General features: G+C 37.9%; 1 protein-coding gene across 2 annotated transcripts in view; it reads right to left on the reverse strand.

Moving 5' to 3' along the window:
• Window positions 1-25400, reverse strand: part of PACRG (parkin coregulated) — a 583729-nt gene that overhangs the window by 223260 nt on the left and 335069 nt on the right. For both annotated transcript variants that reach the window (XM_008007759.3, XM_038000580.2), the window contains exon 4: window positions 1873-2022. In XM_008007759.3, coding sequence (XP_008005950.2) covers window positions 1873-2022 — 150 coding nt within the window. The remainder of the gene's footprint in view (window positions 1-1872; window positions 2023-25400) is intronic.

A 25400-nucleotide genomic window follows, 5' to 3' on the forward strand; every position in this document is an offset into this window, starting at 1 on the left:
GTAGAAACCAATTGTTTTGTTTAATAGTCTAGAGCGCCCAACAAGATTTATCTCTTTGTGGCAGCAATATTTATCCATCTTTATAGATTTCCTTGAGGATAAAGAAAGATTCTAATTGTCCTTTGAACATGACCGATTTTCTGCTTTTATACAGGGATACAGAATGATGCTTAGACATGAGTTCTAGCTTTTATTGTGTGATCAACAAAAGCATTAAAGCATGTTGCAGTAGCTACCTATTCCTAGATACTCAGGCAAGAAAAGGGAAATGTGTTCAGGCTCATCTTCTATGATCATCAAGTACAGAAACAAATGTTCGCATGGGAGAAAAGCTACAAGAGGAAACTTTACAACAATTAAATGGAAATAGTAATAGCACATGCATCACAGGTTTGCATGAGGATTACTGAGGAAGTATTGGTGAATCGCACCCTTCAAAAATGTTAACTAAGACTTTTTGGGTGGCTGTTCCCTGATGCTTCCATCTCTTTAATGATGCTACCATCTCTATCAGAACATCTTTATCTCTACCTCCCTCAAGTTACTAGAATCTAAATATAAGGTGTGCAGTTAGAGTTTCTTTTATGGACCTTAGTTGAACAAGGTGCACATCTGGAGTCTCCCATAACTTCATGGATATTTGCTGCTACTATATGGTAAAAGTATGAACTGTGAATGAAGACTATTTAAGTATTTTCCAAAAGTAGGAATGTTGTTACTAAAACATTAAGTTTTGACAATAAGAGACTCAATTATTAAAACCCAGTTATTACTTTGCTTAAAGACTAACCATCTCGCCTGAATGCCACCTTACCCACAGCTCTTCAGACAATTTGAGCAGAATATCATTGTAAGCACTCCCTTAAAGGCATTTGTAAGCTCCTGCAACTCCAGTTTGAAGTCCTTTTTCTAAATATGTATAGCATAAAACATACAAGCTGGTTCTACTATTGAAGGAGAGCTAAAAGCTTTTTGAGAATTCCATGATTTCCTGAATAGTCTATGCCTGGAGAAGACGTAATAGCAATTGAGTAATAATATAAAAAATAGTGATTCCAAACACAAGTATGTTTGTGGCAGGAGTTGCCATAAACTTAGATTCTTCTTTGATTTTTTTCTTGAATGTACAATGAACAGATCATGTTGCAAAAGTTTCATTCAGTGCTCCATAAAATTACTAACTTATTGATACCACTGTTAGGAAATAGGTTCAATGCTGACTTATGCCATGCATGTGAGAAGCATGGAACTTCAAAATTAACAACAACAAAGAAAATTAGGAAATCATACTCTTAATGAATAGATGTACATCCGCTGCCTACCAAGGGTCACCAAAAACTTGCTAATATCTTTGTTAGGGTAAAATAGAACCATCTGAATTCATCTGTGTTTTCCAAAGCTTATAGAATCATACAAAAAATAAATGAATCATCAAAACCATTTACCAGGTTTTAATAATAGTGTTTAAAAATTCATCTTAAACCAATGGAAAAAAACTGACTGAAATTGTAACAGGAAGTATGTAAAGGTAGAATCACTATCAAGAAAAAGAACAAACTCAAAACCTACTAATATATTCAAAAGACCATTAAAAAAACTTCACAATTTAATTATTGGAAGCTTATAGAACGGCTTCAGCGCTTCTGTACTGAGTAAGGAAGCTGTACGTGAGGAGTAATAAATGAAATTGTTAATTTTACTGTTTCCCTAGGGAGTAGCTGGAGATGGGGTGGGAATATGCTATTTAGATCTCCAAATGGATCATAGTTTATATGCAATAATAAATTCTAAACGTGTTGCTAAGTAACTCTGCTACAAACCACTCCTTTTTTCTTTGGCTTAAAAGACATTTTGACTCATGGGCTCACTCACCATTCATATTCTTAAAGATGTTCAGGACGGGGAGGATTTGACGGTAATAAGGCACCAAGGCCTTGCCCACCATCTCAGCTGACACAACCAGATGCTGGAGGACCTTGAGAGTGACACAGATGACCTGTCGGTTTCGGAGATTCAAGGCATCTATACGGTGAAAGAAGGATCAAGCAGAAAAGATTTTAATAGAAAGCTTCAATTCTACAAGGTTAAGGCAAAGTTGTCTTGTGGTTGCATTTAATTAAACTGCATTCTACTGGGGACCAATGAGACTTTATTATTACGACTTTGGATGACACATTGCAACCCTGATGTTTTAAATGGAATCTTGTCTGATTACTGTTTATTCTCCCACCTGCACTGATTTCTCACCAGCCCTAGGAATGCAGTTCATTTTCCCCTCGTAGAAGAGGCCCAGGCCCTGAGTTGGATAAGCAGTATGAAAGACAAAAAAATCACTTAGTGTCGCTGGAGTTAAAGGAACCTATGCGGGTTGACAATGGATACATTTTCATGCAACAATCTCTTTCATGCAACAATCCACACCATTCTTAAAACCATTAACGTGGAGCAAACGTTTATTTGGGAAGGAGGGTTGGACATGGTGTTCAAAACTATAGGCTGGTTACAAACACCGAGAATATTCTTGGTAGAAGTGAACATAAAGTGACTATATTTAGGCCCTCAAGAAAGTAGGAAAGAAAAGCAAAATGTTTTAAAGTTCAGTTAGAAGGAATCAACACATAAGCTACAAGAGACCACAGGAATATGACAGTTTTAAAGAAAGAGTTCTGAGTGCAAAGTAACAAGCTGTACTGCAGAGACAGAGCAAGAGATGCCACCAGGTAGGGTCTGAAAGGCACCATTTACCCCAGTGGAAAGTACAGGGGGTCAGGAATCAGGATGCTGATAACTGGCTGTGTGAGCTTGGCCAACTTACTGGCACTTTCTTGGCCCCAGTTTCTTCAATCATGGGAGCCTGTTATGCACTTTCTTAGATGGCTAAAAGTACCATGGTTTAAGTAGAAGAGCCAGATAAAACATCTATTATAGAAGGTCAAAAGTGCAATTAATAAAATGTGATGCCTCTGATGACTCCAAGAAGAAGTCAAGGGCTCTTATTTGTAAGACGTTCTACCTTCTAATGAAAAAGATTGACTATGACCTTAAAGCAGATGCCACTGGGAAGGGACAAAAGGACCCAGGCTATAAAAAGAAATGATGCTTTGGTCAATACATCTCTGAGGCAGTCCTGACATTGTTCTTGAACTCCAGCTCACATTTCCATCAGCCTGGATCTTGCCAGCACCTCAAATTCAGTTTGTTCCAAAGACTAAATTTCCTCCCTGAACTTTCTTTTCTTCCCTGTGTTCCTCACATTTAGTAAAGATAAACCTTGTTCCCAGTCACTCCAGGTCAAAGCCTGTTTCTCCTCCTTCGTATTCCTCATGTTACCAAATCATCTGGTTTTCCTTTTGCAGTATCTCTTGAATTTGTGTCTCCCTCTCCATCCTCAACAACACTCCTCTGGTCCTGGTCTCCATCCTTACCTCCTTTCCTCCAGTGCCAGTCTCCATCCTCATCTCCTCTCCTCCAGTGCCAGTCTCCATCCTCACTGCCTCTCCTCTGGTCTCACTCTCTATCCTCATCTCCTCTCCTCTGGTCTCACTCTCAATCCGCACCTCCTCTCCTCCAGTGCCAGTCTCTATCCTCACCTTCTCTGCTTCAGTTCCAGTCTCCATCCTCACCTCCTCTCCCCTGGTCCTTGTCTCCATCCTCACCTCCTCTCCTCTGGTCCTGGCCTTCATCTTCACCACTTCTCCTCTGGTCCTGGTCTCCAACCTCACCTCGTCTCCTTTGGTCCTGGTCTCCATCCTTACCTCCTCTCCTCTGGTCCTGGTTTCCATCTTCACCTTCTCTCTTTTGATCCTGGTCTTTATTCTTATCTTCTCTCCTCCAGTCCCAGAATCCATTTTCATCGTTTCTCTTTGGGTCCCTGTTTCCATCCTCACCTCCTCTTCTCTGGTCCTGGTCTCCATCCTCACCTTCTCTCCTCTAGTCCTGGTCTCCAGCCTCACCTCCTCTCCCCAGGTCCTGATCTCCAGCCTCACCTCCTCTCCCCTGGTCCCAGTCTCCATCCTCACCTTCTCTCTCTGGTCTCATTCTCCATCCTCACCTTCTCTCCTCTAGGTCTCCATTCTTATTGCCATTCCTCTGGTTCTGATCCTTGGGACCCCTTCACTGGAGCACTGGCCTGATCTTGTACAGATCTCTTTTCTTTCTGTCTTTCTCCACTTCCCCAACCTGTCTTTCAAGGTACTACTGGGTTCACCTCCTTCGAGCATATCTGATCATCTCACCACCTGCTAAAAGAGCTCAGAGCCTCCTACCCCCTTCCATTGGCTGCAGAAGTTGTGAGGTGCTCTGAAGTGCTTTTATACCACAGCCCCTAGTTTGTTGCTGAAAGGGATGAATCAGTCCCCACTTTATTTTTTAAAATTTTCTAGTGATTCCAGAGGAAATAGTTGCAAAACCGCTAAATGATACCTTATTTTCCAAGACTTATAACTGAGGATTTGGTTTAGTTCAAACTTATCCTAAGTGCTTCCTTTATGCCTGGCTAGTTTGAACTAAACCGAATCCTCTGTTAAAAGTCCTAGAATATAAGGTATCATTTAGCGGTTTCACAGCCATTTCCTCTGGAATCACTTGGAAGTTTTTTTTTAAAATGTGGTCAGATTCATCCCCCCTAGCAACGAACTAGGGTTTGTGGCATGAAAACACTTCAGAGCCCCCTACAACTTCTGGTCCAGTCCAGACTCTGTTCTTGTTTAGTTGGAAAGTAAACACAAATGTAATGAAAAGAGACGGCTCAGCCTTCACTCAGGGAACCAACCTAAATATAACCATAGAACTCAGCAGCACAATGGCTCATTACAGCAGCAGTTAGACACACTGCAGGACAAAACATATCTGCTGAAAAACAACTAAAATTAGAATGCTATCATTTGGCCTAAGAGCTGGAGTCATGAGATATTCAAGAACAAGGTTTCAGATCACCACGAGAAGGTGAGGAGGAAGAAGGCACGTAGCATGTTGCACGGTCAGCAGTAGAGACTATCTGGTCTTATCCAATCTAAAAGCTGTTTTGCCTTTTCAGACTGTCAGGAGTTAGTGAGCCTTACTTACTGACAAGCTCAGGTTACCAGGAGAGCTGGGAGGGCAGAAATGTTATGAGGATTGGGGGCAGTTGACATTCTTTCAAAAAGTCTACCAACGATGCTCAACAGGTTTAGGCTTCAGGACTGCACACATCTGTGCGTGATTCACAGCATCTGTAGCTAATATGCAGTGAGCACCAACATGTGCCAGGAATTAAACCGAGTACTTCACCTATGTTAACTCACTGAGGCTTCCCTCACCAAATGTCTATTGAGAGTGCACGTATTACACACCCATCACTGTTTTAGGAATTGGAAAGACGGAAATGAATGAGGTAAGGACAGTACCAACCTCTTGGGGTTTACAAAATCGTATGGAAGAAGATATTAAACAAGAATGACAAATGTGACAATTACACATAAGAAGGACAGGGTGTTTAAGCAGACAGTCAAGTCCCTCGCCTAGTCTAGGGTTAAGGGAAGGCTCCCAGATGCAGGAACAAACCCCAGGGCTGAGTAGATGTCATTTACAGGAAGAGTTTCCAGGAGAGGAAGCAGCACGCTAGGGACTAGCTTCCTAGGAAGGAGTTCTTTCGCTGCAGGGGTGGCTCCAGCTTGGATGCATGAGATTCCCCTGGGGGACTGAAGACCTGATATAGTAGAAAGATACCCTGACTGGATGTGTCACTGGGAGTGTGTCTTTCTTGGGATCGTTTGGAAGTGCTGGGAAGGAGTATGGAGGTGCATACGAAAGGAAGGTGAGGCTGTAGTGATGTTTCCCAAGCTCAAGAATCCCTGGGTCCCACCTTGCCTTATCAACCAAACAGAATCAGATGTTTGAGATCCTGGGTTTCTTTCTTTTCTCTTTATTCATCCCTCCCTCCCATCCCACTCTTTAAAAAGGACTCAGAGCCACATCTAGCTAAATGTCTTATAAACTGCGTAGTGAGGAAGGATTAGACACAGAACAGAACCACATGGGTGTGTTGTTTGCATTTTTGTATATATTAAAAGAAATGTATGACTGAGCACATACAGTCCTCACTCCATTTTGTAGGTTTTGTTTTTGTGTTTTCAAGAAAGCTGTTCTGTTGACACTATGAAGTCATAAGTAGGAGAGCCTATAGAAGGTAACAAAGCAATAACTACCTGAATGTGGTAATTGCCGAAAAGGTTTTGGTGACCATTGTGGTCACTGGATGCTGGCTTATCCCAGTGTTGTTCTTTCAGTGTGTGCCTGCTGAAGGTTGCAATAAAACAGCCTGGGTATGCTGATCTACTGCTAATGTGAGAGAAGCATTTTGCCCTGTAGAACACACTGGTATCAAGGAGTAAATTTATGTATATATACACGCACACACACACGTATGTATATATGAGATATATGAGTAACACTAACATTAAATTTTTAATAGGTTTATGTCTGTATCTATGCCTAATTGATCATTTGGGTATGCATTAATAATCTCTCTCACAATGGATAATGATATTAACTATTAGGAAATAGATTAGATAGTAGCTATTAGGAAACCCTGACTGAATTAACATGGCTGTGATAAACGTTATTGGATTGACAATGACCAAGAAGTAAAATGCCTGAACTGTTACGTGTAATGGCATCTAAAATGGAGCTCTAAGTCCTCCTAAATGGACAGGTAATGGCTCTAAAATTTCTGCAGTGGCTGTGAAACAAAGCCAGGATATGCACTATTTAAAAGCCTCTTAACTTCATCCAACAGGGATTTCTTACACTGCCCACTTTCTCTTCAGTTCCTCTATTTCTCTTCTTCATTCTCAGAGAATTAAGATACACCATGCAGTGGGAAGTCTTTTTGTTCTTACCGTCACAGTGGAATTAAAGTAAAAAGTTTTTTTTTTTTTTGGAAACAAAGTTCTTTTCCTTTGAAAAAGTATGCTAACAGGTATAAAGAGAATATGATTTTGTAGCTTGAAAGAGAAGAGATGTGTTTATTCTTGTGTTGATGGGCCTGAAAGCTATTGTCAAGACATAAGTGAGGACTTTGAACTCAAGATTTAAGGTTTTGAAAAGGTTCTAACGTGAGGAGTCTACGGACATTATAGATCAACAAATGGAACCTTTCTATTCAGAAAATTGGATTTCTATTGTACTGCCTACTGGCTTTAAGTATAATAAACAAGATAGAGGCTTCAGATATCGAGAAATTGCTGAAGAATAAGGAAAAAATAATTTAAAGTCAATGGTGGTAAAAGTTATTTATCTTAAATGGTTATATGCTACATGTATAATTTTCTCAGGCATAAAATCCACTATTTTACGATTTTTTTGCAAAGTGAGGACTTTTTCTACTATTAGATATCATTTGCTACTGTGGTATCAGGAAAAAAGGAAACATTTCTGCTTCTTCTTTTAAAACCAGAAACACCCAACAAAAGGCAAAAGCAAACAAAATTCTAAAAAATATTTTTGACATATGCTTTAAATGTTAATAGCCTTAATACACAAATGGCTATCACAACCCAATAGAGGATTGAATCTTCCAATAAAAAAATGGGCAAGGCACATAAACAGACAATGCACAAATTAATATATAAAAATGAACATTTACTATTCTAGAATATTCAACTTGTGAAACCCAGAAAATTTGAGACAAGTCTCAGTTAATTTAGGAAGTTTATTTTGCCAAGGCTGAGGACGCGCCCGTGACACAGCCTCAGGACGTCCTGAAGACATGTGCCAAGGTGGTCGGGACACAGCTTGGTTTTATACATTTTAGGGAGACATGAGACATCAATCAATATATGTAAGAAGTACATTGGTTCGGTCTGGAAACGTGGGACAACTGAAAGCAAAAGCAGGAAGACTGAAAGCAGAAGCGCGGAGGGAGCTTCCAGGTCACAGAGAGGTGAGATACAAAGTTTCAGATTAGCCTCTCGGAAGGAGGCAAATCCGATCTGCATCAATCTCAGTGAGCAGAGGGGTGACTTTGATAGAATGGGAGGCAGGTTTGCCCCAAGCGGTTTCCAGCTGGACTTTTCCTGAGTGATTTTGGGGGCCCAAGATATTTTTCCTTTCACAAACTTGATTGGTAATTTAACAAAACACTACTCTATAATTTTTAAGATCATGTTAACACAAAGTTCTTGAAAATTTAACACTGTCAGTGTGGAAACAGGTTTGAGGAAAGAGGTGCCCTCATAGACACCATGTTGTAAACGATTCCAGCCTTTCTACAGAGCAGTTTGGTAATAAACCTAAAAGCCATACAAATGCATACAACCGCTAACCCAGCAGTTTCACTTCCGGGTTGTTAGTCCAAGGATTTAGGCAAATGTGCACAAAGCATTGTAGGAAAGAATGCTAAGTCCAGTATTATCAATAATCAGAAACAATCTAAATGTTCCAAGAACAATGAATTGTTTAAGTAAACTATAGTATATCCGCACAATGAAAAATTATAAAATTATTAGTCATCTGATAGAAAAAATAGCTTCAAATAGGAAAATGCTTAAGATACACGTGAGTAAAGAAGAAGATTATAAAGCATATTTGCACTCTGACCTCATTTTATAAAATAGAATGTAAACCGAATAAATACTGGAAACTTGTGTACTGAGATGCTAACAGAAGGGAATATCTTTTCCACAGGCATATGTAGGCGCAAGATTTTGTTCCACTAAAAGATAAGCACTTTAAAAACTGCTTTCTAAAAAATTATCAATATGCTCTTTATACTTTTCTTTTGTTATTACATAATTTTCTTCATGATTGTAACTTTGTGTTTTAATACATCAGAATTCAATCCCTTTCTCATTGTTCTTTCTCAATATTCTCCCGATTATTTTTAACCCTTTATTTTTTGAGACAAACTTTAAGATAATTAGGTGAAATTGAAAATGTGCTTGGCCCTTTGGTAAAATTAGAGAATAATTTGGCAGACAATTGCCATCTTTACTACTGAATCTTTCCATTAGGAACATGGTATCTCTTCAATTTTCTTGTCTTTAAGTTCCCTGGAAATGTTTTACAATATTTTTTCACATAGATCCTGCAAAATTTTGTTAGATATACTCAAAGAAATTCTGTATTTTGTTGTTATTTGTGTAAAATTATTTAATACCAACATTCTTTCTAAAGGTTATTGATAATATACACATAAAAGTATACGACTTTTGTATACTTACTTTGTTAATGGGCTTATTTAATTCCCTTACTGGATCTAATTGTTTTTCAGTGAATTAAATTGGATTTTATATGTAATGATATTACCAAAAATACTGTTAAATTTGTGTTTGCTTTCTAATATTTATCTCTCCTTTTTTGGTCATGTGACAGAGGCTAGAATTTCTAAAAGAAAATATAGGATTATAGTGCTGAGAGCAGGCATGTTAGTTTTTTCTTATCATTCTTATGTATTTTAGAATCTTATTTTATTTAGTGGGTAAAATATATATAACACAAAATATGGCACTTACTCCCCCTACTTTTTTTTTCTGAGACAGGGTTTACTCTGTCACCCTACCTGGAGTGCAGTGGCGTGATCACAGCTCACTGTAGCCTAATCCACCTGGGCTTAAGTGATCCTGTCACCTCAGCCTCCTGAGCAGCTGGAACTACAGCCACGCACCACCACGCCTGGCTAATTTTTTTTATATTTGTAGAGATGGGGTCTCAGTATGTTGCCCAAGCTAGTCTCGAACTTCTGGGTTCAAGTGATCTGCCCTCGTTGGCCTTCCAAAGTGTTGGGATTTACAGGCATGAGCCACCATGCCTTTTAACCTCTTTTAAGTGTACAATGTAGTGGCATTAATTACATTTACAATGTTGTGCAAGTCTCACCATTATCTTTTTCCAAAAATTTGTCATCACCCACAACACTGTAGCCATTAAGCAAAGACTCCCCATGCCCCTGCTCTAGTCCTTGATCATCTACTTTTCGTCTTTATGAATTTGTCTATTATAGTATCTTATAGAATTTTATTATTTTTTCTGAAGTTAAAATATTTAATATTTGATGTTTTGGGCCCATTATAGCGTTAGTTGAATTGATTACAATGGATATAAATTTTGCTAGTTCAGGAGTGCTAACCATATAATTTTCTATTTTATAGAGTAGAATGAATTCAAAATATATTTTCAAACCAAATTTAGATTTCAAAATGGTAGAAATTTTTCTCCTTCCATAACAGAGCTCAATTGCTATATAAGTAAATATGACACAGCCTGATTTATCATATTCCTAGGCAATTAAAGTATGATCGATTTAGATCAGCTATTATGGACATGCAGTAAGCCTATAATAAGGATTACATTTTTTTTCTTTAATTCATTGTTTTCAAGTTTTGCCTACTTGAAGTAAATGTCATACAAAAAATATTGATTTTTCTCTCAACACATACGGAATATGTAAAATATATAAATACCATAGCATGCCATTTAAGTATCTTTATGCAAAACTCAGATTTTCCATCAAAGTTTTGCCATTACAAGTGGCTGACTCTTTTTCAATTTTTCAATAGACCAAAATATATTCTTTCATGACTGTGGAATATAATTTAGTATTTGGTGAAAGTGTTTGGCCATTCTCTCCGTGACATACTTTGTTTTAAATGTAGATACAGGATTAATGCTATTTGTTTGAGTAAATGAAAATATTCAGTTACCAAAATGGTCTCCATGATGCAGTCCCTAGCATGATCTATTTGACACTCCTCATATTCCAGACACAGAGAATGAAACCTGAAGCATCATGTCATCCAACATACTCCTTTTTAGCCTTGTTGCCCAGGTTGGGCCTGCACTTGCTTACACACGTATGAGCACGTCTCACAGCAACTGAGAGTAAACCCATCAGCACCATGGCACTGTCAGAGGAGGGGCAGGTTCATGTCTTTGGAGCACCTTGCTCCTCTGTACCTAAATTGCTGTCTCAGTTCATCTGCAAAGATTGGGGTGAAAACTGAAAGGGTGACCAAAGGAAGGAGTTAGCACAATTTTCAGCGTAAAAACCAAGACAATGCTGCATTATGTACCACTACTTCTAAGAATGACTGCTACGTCTCTTCTGGTCGAGAAAAGGTGTCTACATTTCCACAGGGTTCAGACAGTAGAAGTAGTGGAGTGTAAAGGAATACAATGTGCACAGGCTCTTCACAAAAGAAGACAAGAGATGTGCACAAAATACAAGATGGGCAAACAGACCAATTTCCAAGAAGGAGTTTGAAAACTACACACTGCTAAACCTGACATCAATAACTGGTGTGATTCTAGGACTGATTATTTAAGCAGGTGATTCGGGAGCTCCTAGGAAAACAGTAGTTGTTACCAGGAGTCAGAGTGAGCTCTCTGGAATAAGGCCAGCCAAGCTAACCTCACGTATTCTAATACGCTTCCTCATAAAGGAGATCATAAATAAACTGTATCAGGAAAGCATCTGACAAGGCCTCTATGGTTTTCCTTGTAGGGAAGATACAGGAATGGTTGAAAAATTAGGCTTTTTCTTTCTTTCTTTCTTTCTTTCTTTCTTTCTTTCTTTCTTTCTTTTGTTTTAAACTCTGTGAACAATTGTATCCAAGTAATATGCACTAATGATTTGCTACCAGCCTGTATAGCCCTGAGTGGGATACCTCATGTATCTATATTTGGCTGAGTCCAGTTTCCATCTAAAGTTTTTACTGTAACTTGGATAAATGTTATAGAATTCAAATCTATCAATTTTTTGATGACCCTAATTTAGAAGTCTGCAGAAATATGACCATGAAGGAAAACCAAGGATATAAAAATAATGTATTCTTATTGCCACCTTGATTTGGCACCATGCTAAATGTTCTATTTGTATAATCTCATTACTCCTTACAATGTCCCTAGGCAATCAGTTTTCTAATGCCCTGGGACAGTTAAAAGAGTTAGGTGGCCTGAGCCCACACAGCTGGTTAGTAGCAAGCTGGGATCCCGTCTGCACTGAGCATGCTTAGGCTCCTCACCCTCCTGGCATACCCACAGGCATGGGATACTGCTGTACAGCAGACTTGGCGTGTGCTGGCGAGAAATGCTCAAAGCTGTACAGCAAACATAGAATCTAGCATGGACTTTGAGCAGGCAGTCGAGACACCTGCTGTGTCTTGTGCTTTGGTGGCTTAAGGAATAAGCCACTACTAACAGTGATGGAGTGGGGTTCCATGGCACCTTCTGAAGAGCAAGGGGGCCCTGCAGTAGTGCTATTTCTGACTACGGCTCAGCCCCCACATGGAAGGAGAAGTGAAGATTCTCAGTCTGAGGCTCTAGCCCGGGTGACTAAAAAGTGTTGCCATAATTTAGGCAGAGAATGATGATGATAATGATAATGATGACAATGATAACATTTATAACCTTATGTATTAGCTCATTTAATCACTGAAATAGCCCAGTAAATTGGATGTCATTATCCGCCCCCGACTTTTTGTTTTGAGACAAAGTTTCGCTCTTGTTGCCCAGACTGAAGCGCAGTGGCTCGATCTCAGCTCACTGCAACCTCCGCCTCCCAGATTCAAGCAATTGTCCTGCCTCAGTCTCCCGAGTAGCTGGGATTACAGGCACCCACCACTATGCCTGGCTAATTTTTGTGTATTTTTAGTAGAGACGGGGTTTCACCATGTTGATCACGCTGGTTTTGAACTTCTGACCTCAGACGATCCACCCACCTCAGCCTCCCAAAGTGCTGGGATTACAGGCGTGAGCCACCACACCTGGCCGTATTGCCCCAATGTTGTAAGTTAGGCCCCTGAGTCTCCAGGTAGTTAACTTGTATGATAGCAGTTATGCAGGAGAGTCGGAATTTTGATTAGGTAGTCTGACTTCAGAGCTTTTGCCCCTCAACATCACATTACACTAGAAGAGTGATAGAATTGGTTTGTTCATTTATTTATTTGAGAGTGGGAAAGGGACAGTAAATGCGTTTAGCTGGTTCTCTCTTTTAATGTACTGTGCCTTGCTGGCAGGGACAGCTAAGCTGTCCATTCCCTCCATCTCTGCCGCCTCCATCGTGGGTGCTGGATCACCCTTCCTCATTCCTCTGTTCATACAGGGCAAGGCCTGACGTTGATTCCTTCCTCTGGCAAGTGACCAGGCGAACTTTACTGTCTAAGACAATTTGAAACCACTTTCTTTCTGTATCTGGTAACCAAAAGAATCCTAAGTCAGACACCTCTTTTCAATATTTTTTAAACAGATTAGACTTGTTTTTCCAAAATTAAAAATCATCGCTTTTAAAATAATTATGATCACATTCAGAATAATTTACTTGGAAAATGTCAAGATAAGTAAAATGATCAGATCATGAGTAAAGGGTAATGCATTGCAAGTGTACTTGTTCCTTTCTTAGTAAATAGAAGTCTCAGAGTAATTTTTGTATTGTGATACGGATTCTCATATTTCATTCTTACTTGGTGGTGTTTTTCCCCACTGGGTGTTCCTTAACAGAGTATTTTGCTTGGTAAAATGTTCTCGCTCAGGGTTCTTCCACTGTGTCTGTGCACGCCTGCCCTTTACTGCTGGATGACCTCACCTCGTTAGAGCTCTCCTAATGAAGCCACCGTGTGATGGTCCGTCGATTTGTAAATCAGTGATATTTCCATAATTCTTTGCAACCAGGGTCACCTCTCCTCCCAGTAGGCCATTTCACAAAAGTATGTTGCTGCTCATAATAAAATCACATGAGGGAATGTAGATGAATCAACAGAAACGTACTCTCACCACTTAAATAATTCTTCTGATAAATGGAAAGCACTATATCATTATACCCTTCATTTGTTGTTTCATATGAGAGAGTCTTACACGACAGTTTTTATAGAATATATAGTACAGTGGCAGGCCCAAATGGCCACTTCATGCTTTTGATTACGGCACCTATACAGATTTCAGTATAGACAGCAGTTATGTACCTTATTATATTAATCTTGCAAATATTTTGATGCATCTCTTGTGTACTAGCCAGGACATTAGATGCTGTGGGGATATATTACTTTCTAACATTATGTTCTAAGTGACATAAGAGAGGAGCTATAAAGTTATGTTGGGGAGGGAAGGCAGACTGGAGATAGGATGGGAGTTGAGGGTAGGGAGTAGAGAGGAGAATCAGAAGTGGCTTTACAGAACAATTCATATTGGAGCTGGGCTTCAAAGGTCACTTAATGTTTAGGCATCTGGGGATATGAGAATGGGCGTTCTGAAAAATGAGCAAAGACACAGAATTAGAAAAGTGCAAGGCAAGTTCTACCACATAATCGGTTTGGCTAGAGCGCAGGGTGTATGAAAGGAAATAGTAAGAAATAAAGTCAAAAACATAATTTTCAGCCAGATAGTGGGAATCCTTGAAAGTCATGCCAAAGAATTTCAAGTAGGCCAACTATGGAGGGGAGTCTGCCCTTGAAATTTGGAAGTGCACCTGATAAGGTTTGTGAGTTGAAAGCTTTTTCCCTAAGAGCTAAGGTGTGTGGCCTGGGGCAGCAGAAAGCAGGTAAATTGACTTGGAGAGAGAGTTCTGGGCTGGAAGAGCAGGTAGAAAATTGGAAGAGGCGATCTTGGAAGGGAGGGCCTCGCAGAGGGTATAAGCAGGTAAGCTCTGCTTTAGCTGACCTCTAAGAATTACACACATGGGGGAGATTCCCAGTCGTCCCAGATGGTGAGCAAAAGCTGGAAGATGAAACAACTGAAAATGAAAGAACTTTAGCTGTTGTCCACCACAGGGGAGACAAGGTTTGGAGTCTGTGTCCAATTAATTGTCTGCCAGAATTAGAATCAACACTCTTCAGAGGAACATAACAGAATCCAAGGGCTCTAAAATGTATTCATAATGCCCTTATAGCATTGCATGTTGTGGCCCTGTTAAGGTTGGATGGGCCCTAGACTATGTCTGGCCAGTGAATAGTGAGTAGAAGTGGTATGTGCCCCTTCCAGGGTGGACCTTCTGAGCTCTTGTTTCCTGTGGTACTGAACCAGTAACAACTATCAGGCTGGGTCCCTAAGCAATGACCATGAACAGAACTTTGCTGCTAACCTGCAACAGACAGGTTGCACAGGTCAGAAATCTATATTTTTAATGTTTTAAGCAATTTATTGTTTTAAGTCCCTAAGATTTTTGGGATTGGTTGTTATTGAAGTGTAACCTAGTTTATTCTGATTGATAAAATTCCCTATATCAGATTAAGGGAATTCCTTTCTATTCTCAGTTTGTTTTAAGAACATGAACGAATGTTAAATGTTATCAAATGTTTTTTCACCATTTATTAATCATTTTTTAATTCATTAATGTTGTAAGTTCGCTTGATTGATTTTTCTAGTGTTAAGCCAGTCTTATACTCCTGAAATAAAACCAACTTTGTCATGAGGTATTATCATTTTTTATGTATTGATGGATTCTATTTGTTAGTTATATTGTTTCACAAATTTTCATTGATGTTCATGAGTGAGATTGTCCTGGAAGTTTCCTTTCTTATAATATCCATGAATATTGGTATCAAGGTTATGCTAGCTTTATGAAATGAGTTGAAGTAGTGTGTATTCTCCAGTTTTATTGTCTGGAAAAATTTGTACGAAATGATAATTATTTTTTTCTGTAGCCATTTGGTACAAGTAACCAGTGAAGAAGCTATGAGAGCCTTGAGTTATTGTTGTGTGGAGGATTTTAATTACTGACTTAATTTCTTCATTTGTTATATTAGTGTTTGTATTTTAACTTATTTTCTATTTTTCGGTGTCAGTTTTGGTAAGTTATATTTTCCACCTTAATCATTTCATGAAAAATTCAAAGTTTTAGGGATGAGTTGTTCTTAATATCCTATCATGATGTTTTCAATGTCTGTAGGATTTGTGTGACATTTCCTTTTTTTATTTCTGATATTGGTTATTTCTGTTAAATTTATTTATATATATACTTTTTGAGACAGGGTCTCACTCTGTGACCCAGGCTGGAGTGCAGTGCCCAGTCACAGCTCACTGTAACATTGAACTCCTGGGCTCATGCGATCCTCCCACTTCAGCCTCCCACTGTAGTAGCTGGGACTACAGGCAGCATCACCACATCTGGCTAATTCATTTTTTAATTCTAAGTTTGCCAAATATTTATCAATGTTATTAGTAATTTCAAGGAACCAACCAACATTTGGTTTTTGGTTCCTTTAATCATATGGTTGTTTTCTGTATGTATTTTAATCTATTTTTGATTTTATTTTTTGTAGGTACATAGTAGGTGCATATATTTATGGGTTACAATATGTACTTTGTTACAGACCTGCAATGTGTAATAATCACATCAGGGTAAATGAGGTATTCATCACTTCTAGCATTTATTCTTTGCGTTACTAATAATCCAATTATGCTCTTTTAGTTATTTAGAAATGAATGATTAAATCGTTTTCAACTATAGTCACCCTGTTTTGCTAGCAAATACTAGGCTGTACTATTTCTAACCATTCTTTGTACCTTCTAACCATCCCCACTTACTCCCCTCGCATCTGGTAACCATCCTTTTACTCTCTATCTCCATGAGTTAAATTGTTTTAATTTTAAGCACCCCAAAATAAGTAAGAACATGTGAAGTTTTTCTTTTTGCACCTGGCTTATTTCACTTTACATAATGACCTCCAGTTCCATCTATGTTGTTGCAAATGACAGGATCTCATTCTTTTTTATGACTAAGTAGCACTCCATTGTGTATATGCACCATATTTTTCTTACCCATTCATCTGTTGATGGACACATAGGTTGCTTCCAAGTCCTCGTTATTGTGAATAGTGCTGCAATAAACATGGGAGTGCAGATATTTCTTTGATATACTGATTTCCTTTCTTTTGAGTATATACCTAGGAGCAGGCTTGCTGGATTGCATGGTAGCTCTCTTCTAGTTTTTTTGAGGAACCTCCAAATTGTCTTCCATAGTGGTTGTACTAACATACATTCTCACCAACAGCATATGAGGGTTGCCTTTACCTCACCAACATTTGTTATTGCCCCTGTTTTGGATAAAAGCCATTTCAACTGCGATAAGATATCTCATTGTAGTTTTGATTTGCATTTATCTAATGATCAGTTATGTCGAGCACCTTTTCATATGCCTATTCGCCATTTGTATGTCTTCTTTTGAGAAATGACTAGTCAGATCTTTTGCTTATTTTAAAATTGGATTATTAGATTTTTTTCGTATACAGTTGTTTGAGCTCCTTATATATTCTAGCTGTTAATCCTTTGTCAGATGGATAGTGTGCAATTATTTTCTCCCATTCTGTGGGATGTCTCTTCACTTTGTTGATTGTTTCCTTTGCTATGCAAAAGGTTTATCACTTGATGCGATCCCATTTGTCCATTTTTGCTTTGGTTGCCTGTGCTTGTAGGGTATTGTTCAAGAAATTTTTGCCCAGACCAATGTTCTGGAGATTTTCCCCAATGTTTTCTTGTAGTAGTTTCATAGTTTGAGGTCTTAGATTTAAGTTTTTAATCTATTTTGATTTGATTTTTGTATATGGTGAGAAATGGGGGTCTAGTTTCACTCTTGTGTATATGGATATTCAAGTTTCCCAGCATCATTTATTGAAGAGATTTTCTTTTCCTAGTGTATGTTCTTGGCACCTTTGTAAAAAATAAGTTCACTGTAGATGTATGGACTTATTTCGGCTTCTCTCTTCTCTATTCTATTCCACTGGTCTGTGCTTCTGTTTTTTATGCCATACAGCATGCGTTATGGTTACTGTAGCACAATTTGAAGTCAGATAATGTGATTCCTCCAGCTTTATTCTTTTTGCTTAGGATAGCTTTGGCAGTTCTGCGCCTTTTGTGGTTCCATATAAAATTTAAATTTTTTTTTTCTATTTCTGTGAAGAAAGTCATTGGCATTTTTATAGAGATTGCATTGAATCTGTAGATTGCTTTGGCTAGTATGGACATTTTAACAACATCGATTTTTCCAATTCATGAACATAAAATATCTTTCCATTTTTTGGTGTCCTCTTCAATTTCTTGCATCAATGTTTTTAGTTTTCATTATAGAGATCTTTCACTTCTCTGGTTAATTCTTAGGTACTTAGTTTTATCTGTGGCTATTGTAAATGGGACTTCTTTGTAAAATTTTTCAGTTTGTTCACTGTTGGCATATAGAAATGCTAATTATTTGTTTGTTGATTTCGTATCCTGCTACTTTGCTGAATTTGTTTATTAGGTCTAGTAGTTTTTTGGTGGAGTCTAGGTTTTTCAAAATATAAGATGATATCATCTGCAAACAAGGATAATTTGACTTCTTCTTTTCCCATTTGGATCCCCTTTATCTCTTTCTCTTGTCTGATTGCCCTAGTTAAGACTTCCAGTACTACATTAAATAACAGTGGTGAAAGTGGGTACTCTGTCTTGTTTCTGATCTTAGGAGGAAAGGCTTTCAGTTTTTCTCTGTTCAGTGTGATACTAGCTGTGAGTCTGTCATACATGGCTTTTATTATGTTGAGGTATATTCCTTTGATAGCCAGTTTTCTGAGGGGTTTGCATCATGAAGGGATGTTAAACATTTGTTTTTATTTTTCAGCACAAATTGAAAGGATCATATGCTTTTTGTCCTTCATTCATATGTTGATGATGTTGACATGTTGTATAACATTGATTGCTTTGCATATATTGTAACATCCTTGCATCCCTGGGATAAATCTCACTTGGTCATTTTGAATGATCTTTTTAATGTGTTGTTGAATTCAGTTAGCTAGTATTTTGTTGAGGATTTTCCATCAATATTTGTTAGTGATATCAGCCTGGGTTTTCTTTCTTTCTTTTTTTTTTTTTTAGTGTGTCTTTGTCTGGTTTTGGTATCAGGATAATACTGGCCTTGTAGAATGAGCTTGGAAGTATTCTCTTTTCCTCTATCTTTTTGGGAATAGTTTGAATAGGATTGGTATTAGTTCTTCTTTAAATGTCTAGTAGAATTCAAGAGTGAAGCCATTGAATCCTGGGATTTTCTTTGCTGGGAGACTTTTTATTATGCTTTGTCTATGTTACTTGTTATTGGTCTATTTGGGTTTTGGATTTCTTTATGGCTCAAGCTAGGTAGGTTTTTATGTGTTTACGAATTTATCAATTTCTTCTAGGTTTTCCAATTTATTGGCATATAGTTGCGTATAGTACCCACTAATGATCCTTTTGAATTTCAGAGGTATCAGTTGTAATGTTTCCTTTTTTATCTCTGATTTTATTTATTTGGGTCTTTCTTTTTTTCTAACTTAGATCTGGTCTTTATTATTTCTTTTCTCCTATTAATTTTGGGTTTGGTTTACTCTTACTTTTCTAATTCTTTAAGATGCATTGTTAGGTTATTTAATTGAAGCTTTTCTTCTTTGATGTAGCCACTTACAGCTATACATTTCCCTCTTAGTCATGTTTTTGCTTTATCTCATAGGTTCTGGTATGTTGTGTATCCATTATCATTTGTTTCAAGAAAATGTTCAATTTCCTTCTTAATTTCTTTAGTGATCCATAGGTCATTCAGGAGCATATTGTTTAATTTCCATGCATTTGTATAATTTCCAAAGTTCCTCTTATTGATTTCTAGTTTTAGTCCGTTGTAGTTCAAGAAGATGCTTGATATTATTTGAATTTTTTTGAATGTTTTAAGAGTTGTTTTGTGACCTAACATATGGTCTATCCTTGAGAATGATTCATATGCTGAGGAAAAGAATGTATACTCTGAAGCCATTGGATGAAATGCTCCATAAATATCTACTAGATTCAGTTGGTCTATAGTGCAGATTAAGTCAATGTTTCTTTGTTGATTTTCTGTCTGGAAGATCTGTCCAATGCAGAAAGTGGGGTGTTGAAGTGTGCATATTGTACTGTAGTCTGTCTCTCTCTTTAGCTCTAATAATATTTGCTTTACATATCTGGGTGCTCCAGTGTTGGATGCTTAAATATTTACAATTGTTATATCCTCTTGCTGAATTGACCCCTTTATCATTATATAGTTATCTTCTTCGTCTCTTCTCACAGTTTATAACTTGAAATCTATTTTGTCCGATATAGGTATAGCAACTTCTGCTCTTTTATGGTTTCCATTGGCATGGAATACCTTTTTCCATTTCTTTATTTTCAGTCTACGTGTGTCTTCATAGGTGAAGTGTGTTTTCTGTAGGCAACAGATCATTGGGTCTTGTGGGGGTTTTTTGTTTGTTTGTTTTTTAATCCATCCAGCCACTCTGTGTCTTTTTTTTTTTTTTTTTTCTGAGATGGAGTCTTCGCTCTGTTGCCCAGGCTAGAATGCAGTGGCATGATTTCGGCTCATTGCAAGCTCTACCTCCTGGGTTCACGCCATTTTCCTGCCTCAGCCTCCCAAGTAGCTGGGACTACAGGCACCCACGACCATGCCTGGCTAATTTTTTTGTTGAAGTACTCCCTCTATCATTTCTTGTAGTACAGGTCTGGTGTTGATGAAATCCCTCAGCTTCTGTTTTTCAGGGAAAGTCTTTATTTCTCACTCATGTTTGAAGGATAATTTTGCTAGATATATTCCAGGTTAAAAGTTTTTTCCTTCAACACTGTAAGTATGTCATGGCTTATAAGATTTCTACTGAATAATCTACCGCCAGATGTATTAGGGCTCCATTGAATGTTATTTGTTTATTTTCTCTTGCTGCTTTTAGGATCCTTTCTTTATCCTTAACCTTTGGGAGTTTAATTTTTAAATGTCTTGAGGTAGTCTTCTTTGGCTTAAATCTGATTGGTGTTTTATAACCTTCTTGTACTTGGATATTAATATCTTTCTCTAGATTTGGGGAGTTCTCCGTTATTATCCCTTTGCATAAACTTTCTACCCCATCTCTTTCTCTACCTTCTTTTTAAGGCCAATAATTCTTAGATTTTCTCCTTTGGGGCTATTTTCTAGATCCTGTAAGTGTGCTTCATTATTTTACATTCTCTTTTCTTTTGTCTCTTCTGACTATGTATTTTCCAGTATCTTGTCTTCAAGCTCACCAGTTCTTTCTTCAACATGATCAATTCTGATATTAAAAGATTCTGATGCATTCTTCAGTATGTCATTGCATTTTTCAACTCCAAAATTTCTGCTTGGTTCTTTTTATTTTGATCTCTTTGTTAAATTTATCTAATAGAATCCTAAATTTCTTCTCCGTGTCATCTTGAATATCTTTGAATTTCCTCAACACAGCTATTTTGAATTCCTTGTCTGAAAAATCACATATCTCTATTTCTGCAGGATTGGTACCTGGTATCTAACCTAGGGTTTTTTGTATGTTTGTTTGTTTGTTTGTTTGTTTTTGGTGAGGTCATGTTTTCCTGGATGGTCTTGATCTTTGATGTGTGGGCATTGAAAAATTAGGTATTGTGGTCTTCACAGTCTGGGCTTATTTGTACCTATCCTGCTTTGGAAGGCTTTTCAGATATTTGAAAAGACTTAGGTATTGTTGTCTAAGCTGTATCTGCATTGGGGGCACTGCAAGCCCAGTAATGCTGAGATTCTTGCAGACTCATAGAGGTACTGCCTTGTTGATCAATTAGTGAGTCTAATTCCAGGCTATGCTCTTAGCCAGTATATTACCTGTTGATCTATAAGCAGGAAAAAGAAAGTCTGAAATGCTAGCAAAGGGAAAATTTACTTTTACTGAATAAGTCAAAAAAATAGTAAGTCAGGGAGCCAAAAAGAGACTGCTAGATACCCCCCACCCCAAACAAAGAAAAGCCCTACAAATCTATAATAAATATTCACAGAGAGATAAGAGAATAAACATAAAAGAATCAAATAGTATAAAAAAGGAACTGTCAGAGGAAAGGAAAGTTAAAATAACTAAAGTGAAATATTCACAATTTTGGAAGATAGAGTCAAGGACATTTCCCAGGAAATAGAACTAAGAGACAGAGTAGGAAAATACGAACAGAAAGACAAAGAACTAAGAGAATCCACTGGGAGGCATTATAGATGACTGGCTGGAATTACATCAGAAAACCAAGAGAAGTCAGAGAGAAGATACTATTAAATAAGTAACACATAAAAAGTTTTTAGTGCAGAAAGACATAGGTCTCTAAATTGAAATTTCCTAGGAAAATTGATTTTAAAAACCCACAAAGTATATCCACATAAAATTTCATATCACCAGAGATAAAAATTCAAAAATGTTCAGAGATTGGAGACCAATAGGTCACAGGCAAATGACTAAAAATTCAGATGCATCAAGATTTTCAAAGCAACACAAGACTCTGGAGGCGATGGAGACATGACCTCCCTGTTATGAATGAAAAGTGTTTTCAACAAAGCAAACTCATAATCAAGTTTGATGATAGAATTTTCAGATATGCAAGAACTAAAAAATATACCTTTCATATGCTTCCAGGAAATTACTAGAAGATGTGCACTGTAACAATGATGAGGAAAACAAGACAAAGAGCTAAGGAAAGAGGTTGAACTTAAAAGAAGAGTAACAGGAAGTGTCAGACCAAGATAACATGTGGTCCAGACTGGAGCAGATGGATGGATGGAGGGTGGAGGAGTGAATGTCTCCAGAAAGGGAAATAAAATTAATTTCCGATGAAATCAGATAAATCTGGGTTATTTAATGTTCTGAACATTTGGAAAATAATATTCTTTTGATAGACTTTGTAATACTTGAAGAAAATTAGGAAGTATATAAAAATCAAGCATGCAAAATGAGAGGCAATTATCAATGCTGACAAAAACAAGTTGTATAAGAAAAGTAATCATAGCAGATGTGGGACTTGCAGTGAACAGTATTTATGTGATCATAAATTAGGGGGGAAGAAGGTATGTTTGTGGAAGGGAGTTAAATTCTAATCAATATGAGGTGACTGGCAGTCCCTGCTAAAACCAGTCTTTCAAAGGAGTTTCCAAATCAAGACTTTTTCCCTGTGACTAGTGAATTATTTCTCCCAATCCTTTGTGGAAACAACAGATTATTTGGTTTTCCTTTTGTCCTCTTGTTGTATTTTTATTATTTTTAAAGTTACCTTGGCTGTCTTTACTGAAAGTGTTTTTTCTTTCACTTATACCTCATATGACATACCATCTATTTTAATCCATTAATGGTTACACTTAAGGCCTAAAATCTTAAAGTTGTGTTTCTCTAATCATGCACATTATGAACAATGCAGCATCTCCTGATCCCACATACAAGGGAGAAAATTATCGTTCATCTCTTCCCCTCCCACCCATGTCCCACACCTGGCTCTCATGTCCAGGACTCTTTGGTAGGGCCTGGGGCATCCAAGCATCCTCTGTGCCCTGGCAGGCCTTGCTTCAGCCCAGTGCATCAGCATCGACCATGGGCTCGTTAGAAATGCAGCATCTCAGGTCCGTTCGTATCTACTGATCTGGAGCCTGCATTTTACAAGGTCCGCAGATGCACACTGAAGGCTTGGAAGCAGTGCTTTAGAGGGCAGGCTGTTCACTTGGGGTTGGTAAAGACCCTAGATCTTAAAGTCAAAGGTCAGGCAGTGGAGGGACAGGTCTTTTTAGCTCTCAGTTAAGAAGTCTACCTTCCTTCCAGGGGTGAAAATGATGAGTAGCAGCAGCTGATTCTTTCTCAAATGTGATGTCATAGTTTGCAGTACACAGAGGGCCATGACTATTAAATTTTTATTGTGAATATTTTAATCATTATAAATTGATCCCCTTTATACACTTGAAAACTCTTTACATTGAATTTTACTCTTCTAAAATTAAAATCACTACTGCCCTCTTTTTTATTTATTCCAATATATCTTTGAACACATTTAAGTATTATTTTGTGTTTTAGAGCATTTACATACGGATTTTGTTTTTTCAGTTTTAAAGATAATTTTCATAGCTAATCTATTATTGGATGTTACATTCTTCATCCTATTTTGTGCTTTTGGTTCTTAGCCCTTCCTTGCTGTCTACTCAGCTTTTGTCCTTTTGATAGACAGACTCTGTTTAACTACCTCTATCTTCTGCATTGACTTTGAGGGTTTAGACTCCAGTTTTCCTAGAATTTTAAAGAGTCATTACTGCAAAATTATGATTCAACACTTCATGTGGCTTTGAAACTCTTTTCCATCCACTATTTAGACGTAACTCTAGGTTTAGAGCTGACTGCTTTTCACACTACACTGTCCTCACTTGGGGACTCTCACTGTGCTTTACTTGCTGTGAGCTGGAGCACATCCCCAGTCACCTTCTGGATGAAGGACAGAGGGGTACTGCAGTCATTGCATCCATAGTGTTTTTATTCACATGACCGGGGTAAAATCATGCCCAAGATGTTTCTCCCCCAATTCTCTAAAAAGTGCTCTGTTGTCTGGAATTTACTCTTGCAAAAAATCTTAGCCTCAGTTAGTATTATTTCTTGGTGTATAGCTTTTTCCCCTTTCCAGACGTTTGAAGGATTTTTCTTTATGTTATAATTTAAACTTTTCAACAAATTGTGCGTCCACCTGAGTCTGTTTTCATTGATGCTCTTTAGATTGCCGCGAGTATTTTCTACCCACATAATGAGAGATAATTTTCCCTCCCAGAACATCCTTTGAATCACCTCTGCCATTATGGTTGCTGTTGCTGTTGCTCTGATAGTTCCTCTTGGGAACACATAACTTTTAACTCTTTTGCGTCCTATGTCCTCCAATTTAATATCTTTTCTGGCCTTATTTTTATACACTTGTCTTTTCTGAGAGAGCTCCTTGAGGTTGCATTTATAATTGATCTTGTGCAGTTGATTATTCTCTATACTTCTATGGAGATTTTAGTTCGACTACAGCATTTTCAGTTTGCCTTGTCCTGTTCAAAATGGACTTCTATTTATTTGAGTCTAATCTCCTCTTCTGGATTTCTGCTTCTGTTTCTCAGAGGCCACGTCTTTCTGAATCCTGAGGATGTTGAACAAGTTTTTACAAGTTTCTTCTGGTTCTTATGCCAAATGCTGTTGAGGTATTCTTTTCCTCTGATTGTGCACGATACTTGCTTCCCTGTGTGTAGAGATTTTTCCCATGGCCCCCTGGGGCTGCAGCGTTGATAATGTTCTCGCTTTTATTGAAGAGAGAGATTCTCAGACAGAGTTTGCCGGTTGCTCTTGGCCCCTCTCTGTCCTCTTGACCGCTATTTTGGAAGAATCCCCTTCTGAATTTCATATGTGGAGATTCCAGGCACTGCCTCCTGGTATTGCTCTGACGGATTGAGAAGGATTTATCTTTTCTTTACCGGATGGGGTAAATGTGAATCTGCAATCCCCGATCCAGACAAGTAAGAGGGCTGCTGTTTTCTCATCCTCCCCTACGAGGTTTTGCTGCTGCTCCCAGCAATCAATGCTCCATCATCAACCCTGAGTACTTTATGTCAGTATGATTTTGGAGTTTCTGACCCCAACTAACTCAAGATGAAATCAGAAAGGTGGGAGGGACAA

The sequence above is a fragment of the Chlorocebus sabaeus genome, chromosome 13 (assembly GCF_047675955.1).
Source record: "Chlorocebus sabaeus isolate Y175 chromosome 13, mChlSab1.0.hap1, whole genome shotgun sequence".
Classification (NCBI taxonomy): Eukaryota; Metazoa; Chordata; class Mammalia; order Primates; family Cercopithecidae; genus Chlorocebus; species Chlorocebus sabaeus.